This window comes from Camelina sativa, chromosome 13, assembly GCF_000633955.1.
Source record: "Camelina sativa cultivar DH55 chromosome 13, Cs, whole genome shotgun sequence".
Classification (NCBI taxonomy): domain Eukaryota; kingdom Viridiplantae; phylum Streptophyta; class Magnoliopsida; order Brassicales; family Brassicaceae; genus Camelina; species Camelina sativa.
This window is the reverse complement of record NC_025697.1, coordinates 20,366,279-20,372,444: the sequence shown is the minus strand read 5'-3', so window position 1 is coordinate 20,372,444 and position 6,166 is coordinate 20,366,279. Positions and strand designations below refer to the sequence as shown.

The window sequence follows — 6,166 nt, the reverse complement described above, 5'->3', positions numbered from 1 at the left end:
AAAAAAAAAAAAAAAAAAAAAAAAAAAATTGTTGTATCAATTGTTACTATTGCAAATTTTATGATATTTGTTAAGGCTTGTCTGTGAAAATAATCTTTCAAAGTTGTACTGTTTTCAGATTATTTGAGTGGCTTTTTCTGTATAGAATTAAGTACAAAATAGAAGATCACAATGAATATTTGTCCAAATGTTGGAACCACACTAAATTTTTCTTGGTGACCCTTTACAGTGAGGCTCTCTATAAACTCTTTATAAGACGCTCTTGAAGTTGAAGCTATAACCAAAAAAAAAACATTATTACAAAAGAACTGAAAAAGAATACTTCATCTTTAGATCTCCCAAGTTAAGATAAACAGAAAGCTCTGTGCTCATTTTCGAGAGACAATCTCTAGGGCGAGGAAGAAGTGCGGCACAAGTTCCTCCTTAGCTCTGAACCATAGCAAAATTAGATCCCAAATGTATTCGATAATCTTAAGCTGATTCACGGATCGACTCCAGTTGAACAAGTTTCTTGAGGGTATGAACCACTTGAAGGGCATCACAACTTTTGGCATATCGTAATACCTCAGCTTAAGCACAATCTGCCATCTCATCGGTGAACTCTCCAAATATGTTAGGACAATTTTCCCAACTTCTCTTATCCCGTGCTTCCCAGTAATCGCCTGTATACTTGTAACTTTGGCTCTCACCTTGTGGCTCGAACCATCTCGGTCTCCACCCGCTTTCTTGAATTTGCCGTGACTGCAGTATCAAAAGCAATTTATGGTTGTTAAAACATAAAAAAATTCATGGACTAGAGAACTAGTGTCGAGATACTCTCTGTACCATTCTTTGCCTTCTCTCTAATCGTTGCTTCTCTTCATTTGCCTTCTCATATTCACCGTTCTCCAAGTGACGTTGATCTGGTCGGAGCCTAGAATCTGTTGGAGGGAGCTCTTCCTTAACTCAGATGAACAATATTATGAACAAGATGTAAGTATAGCAGAAACCCAAAAATCCATGTTTGTAAATATAAACCGAAAGCAACACACTGTAATGTACCTCCAAACCAGGTGTCAGTTCATTTAGTGTGATCGCGAATGATGTTAAGTTGTATCTAGTGATATTAGGTGGTGGCTTTCTTGCTTTCCAAAGTAATGAGGCGCCTTCCTTGTTGAGTCCCTCCCCAGGAGCAAGATAGTAAAGGCTATCATTCCATTTACCAAAAACCGTTGCAGCCTTTTTTCCAGTTACATCTTCTACAAAACCATTAACCTATACACATATATATGATTATGAAGTTATTTCATGTATTCAAGACCTAGAAAACTATTTACAGTGTGTATCTCAGTGAAATCACCTGGTGGGGATTTCTATCGAGAATTGATTGCTCCTTGAACTTTAGCATACAAGAATATTGGCGATTCCCACGGATTTGCATTGTCCCATGGTGATCACAGTACAGTTTACCAAGTAGGATATTGTATATAGTTGTTGTTACCTAAGAGCAAAAAGCAAATGGTTATCAGTATCAGGGACAGATGTAAAACGTAGAAAAATAAAGGAGCTTTGTAGTTTATATATATTGCATACTTTGCTCCACTGGAAAATCTCTCCATCATCAAACTCCAGAGTCAAGATTCCAACAGGTTCAAGTTGAATCGATCTCCCCCAAAACTTTGACCTGAGGTTTGTGTCTCCCCAGAACTTCCACCCTTTACCTTCGCAATGGCAGGCAATAACTGTTGGATGGTGGCTGACCTATTATGAGAGCACAATACCCTGACGAATTATATGCCCAACTTCTTAAGAAAAGATTCTAAATTTAGCTTTTCTCCATAAATTTCATTTTTTTTCTAATGCAGATGAGTGAAGCTGAGTGTCCATTACAAGCAAATTTATGTGTTTTGAATACTAAGAGCTGCTCTTGAATCCGAGAGCTTCTGCCCACGAATCACAGATTTTGTATTTTATAGATCATTAATCATGTGTTGGAGAAAATTGACATATATGTTCACTTCATTAAAACTTCAGCATGTGTCAGATTACCTTCTCAGAGAAGAAACGAATTCCCTTGTCAGGAAAATCAGCTTCATAGGTTTCCCCAAGCAAAGGGTTGAAAGGTTTACAGTGCCGTCCTTCAGTGGAAGCATAACCAGAGACCGCAAAAGCAGCAACATTCAGGGCTCTAAGGAGACTGTTCCCCTGATGATGAAAAACTCTGTTAATCCAACAATCTGAGAGGTCAATTCAAGATAAAGTCATAAGTCTAGACCACCTATCATATCATGCAAGATCATAGAACTTATGTATTCAAAATCTTTAGTAATTGGTATTAAACTTACGTATAGAGTAGAGAAAACATTCGCATTTCCAGAGGGAAGCCAATTACACAAAACAGTAAGTTGTTGAAGTCACTTACGGATTTTCCGAATGCATATGCCTGGTCCAAGAGATAAGAGTACTCCATGTCTTCAAAACACTTTTGGAGAGAGGATATTGGTTCATTGAAATAAACAGGAAGACAAACTCGTGTGAGATCCTTTCCAACATTGTCTTTGATCATAGACCAGAGACTGACACTTCTCTCTTTCTCTGCTGGATCAGGAAGCTTTGTTCGTCTCTTGATATGCGTGTGCACAGAACCAACATCAGGTTCGCCAAATGATTCCTTTGTGTCATGGAATGAAGCCTCGTCTTCCTCAGATATATCCTCAAACTCTTGCTTATCATCAGATGAAGCACTTGTACTGCATTCTAGAAACTAAATAATGTCAAGCAAAACAACACAGGGATCTCTATGCAATTCCACTGAGTTTATGTAAAAGAAGCATAAGAAGAACTATCATTAAGGAAACAAATAATAGAATATCATAACAGAAGTATTATTCTACTCTGAGCTAAAGTTCTTCGGCAGCTAGATTGGTTAATGGCAGGACTGAAACAGAGAAAGAGAGACAGAGATGTAATTAAGCAGTTGAAATTGTGTGTACCACTATATTTTCCACGTCTTAAGCTGGAAGAGTTATGATTTGTTAATTGGTAGGGATTGTCATGGATCCCTGAGGCTTCAGCTTCAAGATTAGCCATCTGGACACAAAGAAATTCTCACTGTATAATAGTCAACAAGAATATAACCGAATGCAAGTGCAACAGAATCATCTTTAACAAATTTGAAAAGCAGTGAGACATCTTTCGCAAGATTCACAGATATCATTAAATGACATTCAAATTTTTGTATGCATGATACATAATTTGTGTTATGCCTAGGCATAGATTTATGAAGTTCAGAAATTATTAACTCAATGGACGAGATATCCTCATTAAAGGAGATAAAAGAATGTAACACATATATTTGAATAACCTTCTCATTAGCGATTCAATGTCAAATATAGCTAGCATGCGTTTGTGCAAATGCTCAGATGTTACCAAAGCAAGTTATGCAACTGTACTGTAAAGCCTGTGGAATACTAGGTCATTATATGAAAAGACACAACACAATGTGCAAGACCAAACTAAACAAATAAGATTATAAAAGAAAAGCAGTTTTACCTCTAGTTGCCTCAATGCCTCAAGCAACTTTGTCCGTTCTTCGTGGAGAAGTTTAATTTGTTCTTGAACTTCAGAGAACTCTGAATCCACAATCTGTTCGCACTCTTTTACAAAACTCTCGTTCATTCCCTCTTCAAGCAACCGTTTCTTAAGTCTCTCGGTAGATATGGATAAATCCTTTGGTGATACGAAGGAGAAATCCCCACTAACTGACTGGAGAGGAACTATGCCTCGGGTAGATGCTAAAGCTTGTAACCATGCAGCTCTATCACTCCTAGAATCAGTCCTCAGATGCAGAGTCTTGGTTGCAGTAAATATATAAAACTTTCTATGATCAGATTTGCTTTCTCGGTAAGATGAAACCTGCTGGAAAACAAAAGAATGGAATGATATTCATCAAATTACAAGCTTTATCCCTCAAACAAGTAAAAAAAATTTCCAACTATAAATGTAAATAAGTTGAGATCAGACTAGAACCTCTAATGTTCAAAAATGAACTATGAACAACAAATAAATCACAAGTTCCATGTTCCAACGAACAATTAGAAAGCAAACACACAATAATGCAGTTACCCGGAAAGAAAAAGAAAAAACACACGCAAAGTTTATGTCTGGATAAGCTTTTATTTAAATTAAGCAAATACAACTCTTAAAGTTAACAAAATATATATGGCCAGAATTTCCCCACAGTGGTGGCCTTCAGCTCCCACACAGCCACACTCCATTATTTATCCACACTTCATTATTTCCTACCGACTATTTATACCTACCATTCACCAATCATGCTGTAACTCCACGAAAAAAAAAAGATATGACAAAACCTACTGGTCAAGGATAAGATGGCCAAGAAAAAAAATCATAATGAACTCTCAAACCCATGCCTGGAAAGAAGATCGAGGAACAAAAAAAAAAGAAGTCAAAAGATAAGAGTCTTTTACATGTGACCAAAGATGACAAATTTCTACACTTATTGGCTTTACTACAAACATAAACCAAAATTTTAACGGATGTAAAAAATGTGTAAATGAGTCAAAATGTGTTCAACAAACTGGTCCTGCAATACTAGATTGTACTAGTAGACACCAGGCCAAAAAAGATGTTTTTGTATCTTGGCTATTTGATTTATCTGTAATTGAACTTTTAAAAACTGTTGAGAACCCACTCTTTAGTACTGCAATACCTGTTCATCTGGCCCACTACAGATAAACAAGCTAGTCAAAAAAAGCTTACCAGAGAATTGAAAATGCATAATGACAAACTACAGAAGTACAACCAATAGAGAGAAGAAGACGATGATATAACAGTACTTTACTCTGTCACACACACACAAAAAAATAAAATAAAAAATCACACACCAATTGGTTCTGTAGAACACAAACCAAATCAATCATGAGAGCAAAGGTTCCGGGAACTACCAAAGCGAAACAATCTCAACATTTGAAATCGAACTAATATATATATACCTTGAGATGAACAATGCCGATGGTTTTGTGATGTTTCCGACGACTACGGCCACTACAACTCTTCATCCTGGAGAGACGATCGGTAGAAATATCTCCGATTAACCTCACATCATCGGAAGGAGATAACATATTCACATTCTCCGGTCTACGGATCTTAGAGTAAGATAAGATTCCGTCGCGGAGTAGGAACCATCTAGATCTCCATCCTTTACCGTAATTAGTCCATTTGTAGACAATCCCAGCTACTGATCTTCCTGATTGAAGCTTCTCCCGATCGGATCCACCGTTCTCCGTCGCCGGAAGACTCTTTGACCTTGTCAAAGGCATCGCCGCCGTTTTGGAAAAGAAAAAAAAAAGTCTAAGGAATCAACACAGCGAATGAGATGAAGATGATTAGCAAAACTGAGAAGACAGATCACATTGATGATTTGATCTGTTAGATCATCAAGCTTCCCATACTCAAGAACTTGAGATTTTTTTTTTTCCCAGAGAAATTGAGTGAGAGAGAGAGAGAGAGAGAAAGAGAGACAGCGTAATATCTAATTTTATGCGCATACATGTATGTGTATATGCGTCATCATGATGATATTTATGTGATGATATATGTTGATAAATATCTGAGATGTTCAAAGACGTGAATATATTAAAAATAATCAGAAATGGTGTGCTTTGGTGTGTAATATATATGTAACACGTTTCTAATAATTATTAGTTTATTATCCATTGAAAATTATTTAAAACATAATAAAACTAAAATCTATACTAATATAAGTTTCTAAATGCGTCCATTATAAATAAAATGAATATGCTTCCAACAAGGAATGAGCAGAAAAACTTGATTTATTAGGCGTCCAAGCTTAAAAGTATATTCGATTTGATCGGGTTTTTTTGATCAAATTAAAACTTTCAAAAGTTTCAAAAAATAAATTATAATATTTAAAATTTTTAAAAGTTTTAATATTATAAATATTGAAACTTTCAAAAGTTCTTAGCTTTTAAAAAGTTTTTAAATATTATAATTTTTAAATTTTTAAAGTTTAAAATATTATAAATATTGAAACTTTTTAAAAGTTTAAATATTATAAATATTGAAACTTTTTAAAAGGTTCAAAATTTATATTTCGAAACCTTTTAAAAGTTTAAAATATTATAAATATTTATGAAAAACATTA

General features: G+C 35.3%; 1 protein-coding gene across 5 annotated transcripts; it reads right to left on the bottom strand.

Moving 5' to 3' along the window:
- LOC104737255 (oxysterol-binding protein-related protein 2B-like) lies at nucleotides 153–5,552 on the bottom strand. Of its 5 annotated transcripts, none has more exons than XM_010457388.2 (10): nucleotides 4,995–5,552; nucleotides 3,532–3,894; nucleotides 2,973–3,069; nucleotides 2,402–2,736; nucleotides 2,029–2,184; nucleotides 1,573–1,740; nucleotides 1,340–1,480; nucleotides 1,042–1,254; nucleotides 826–939; nucleotides 153–741 (listed from the first exon to the last, which is right to left on the bottom strand). In XM_010457388.2, the coding sequence occupies exons 1-10, from the start codon at nucleotides 5,319–5,321 to the stop codon at nucleotides 571–573; spliced, it is 2,085 nt and encodes a 694-aa protein (XP_010455690.1). In that variant the 5' UTR covers nucleotides 5,322–5,552; the 3' UTR covers nucleotides 153–570. The 5 variants fall into 5 exon arrangements, with proteins under 5 accessions (XP_010455690.1, XP_010455689.1, XP_010455691.1 ...); XM_010457387.2 differs by having other exon boundaries at nucleotides 3,532–3,897; nucleotides 4,995–5,551; XM_010457389.2 differs by lacking the exon at nucleotides 4,995–5,552 and adding an exon at nucleotides 4,009–4,118 and having other exon boundaries at nucleotides 3,532–3,897.

Excerpts from the sequence above, each read along its gene's own strand:
- LOC104737255 (XM_010457387.2), bottom strand. The coding sequence starts at position 5,321 with ATGCCTTTGACAAGGTCAAAGAGTCTTCCGGCGACGGAGAACGGTGGA. Across the intron at positions 3,070-3,531 it reads AGGCATTGAGGCAACTAGAG|ATGGCTAATCTTGAAGCTGA; the intron begins GTAAAACTGCTT and ends CTTTGTGTCCAG. Across the intron at positions 1,741-2,028 it reads TTCGTTTCTTCTCTGAGAAG|GTCAGCCACCATCCAACAGT; the intron begins GTAATCTGACAC and ends CTCTCATAATAG.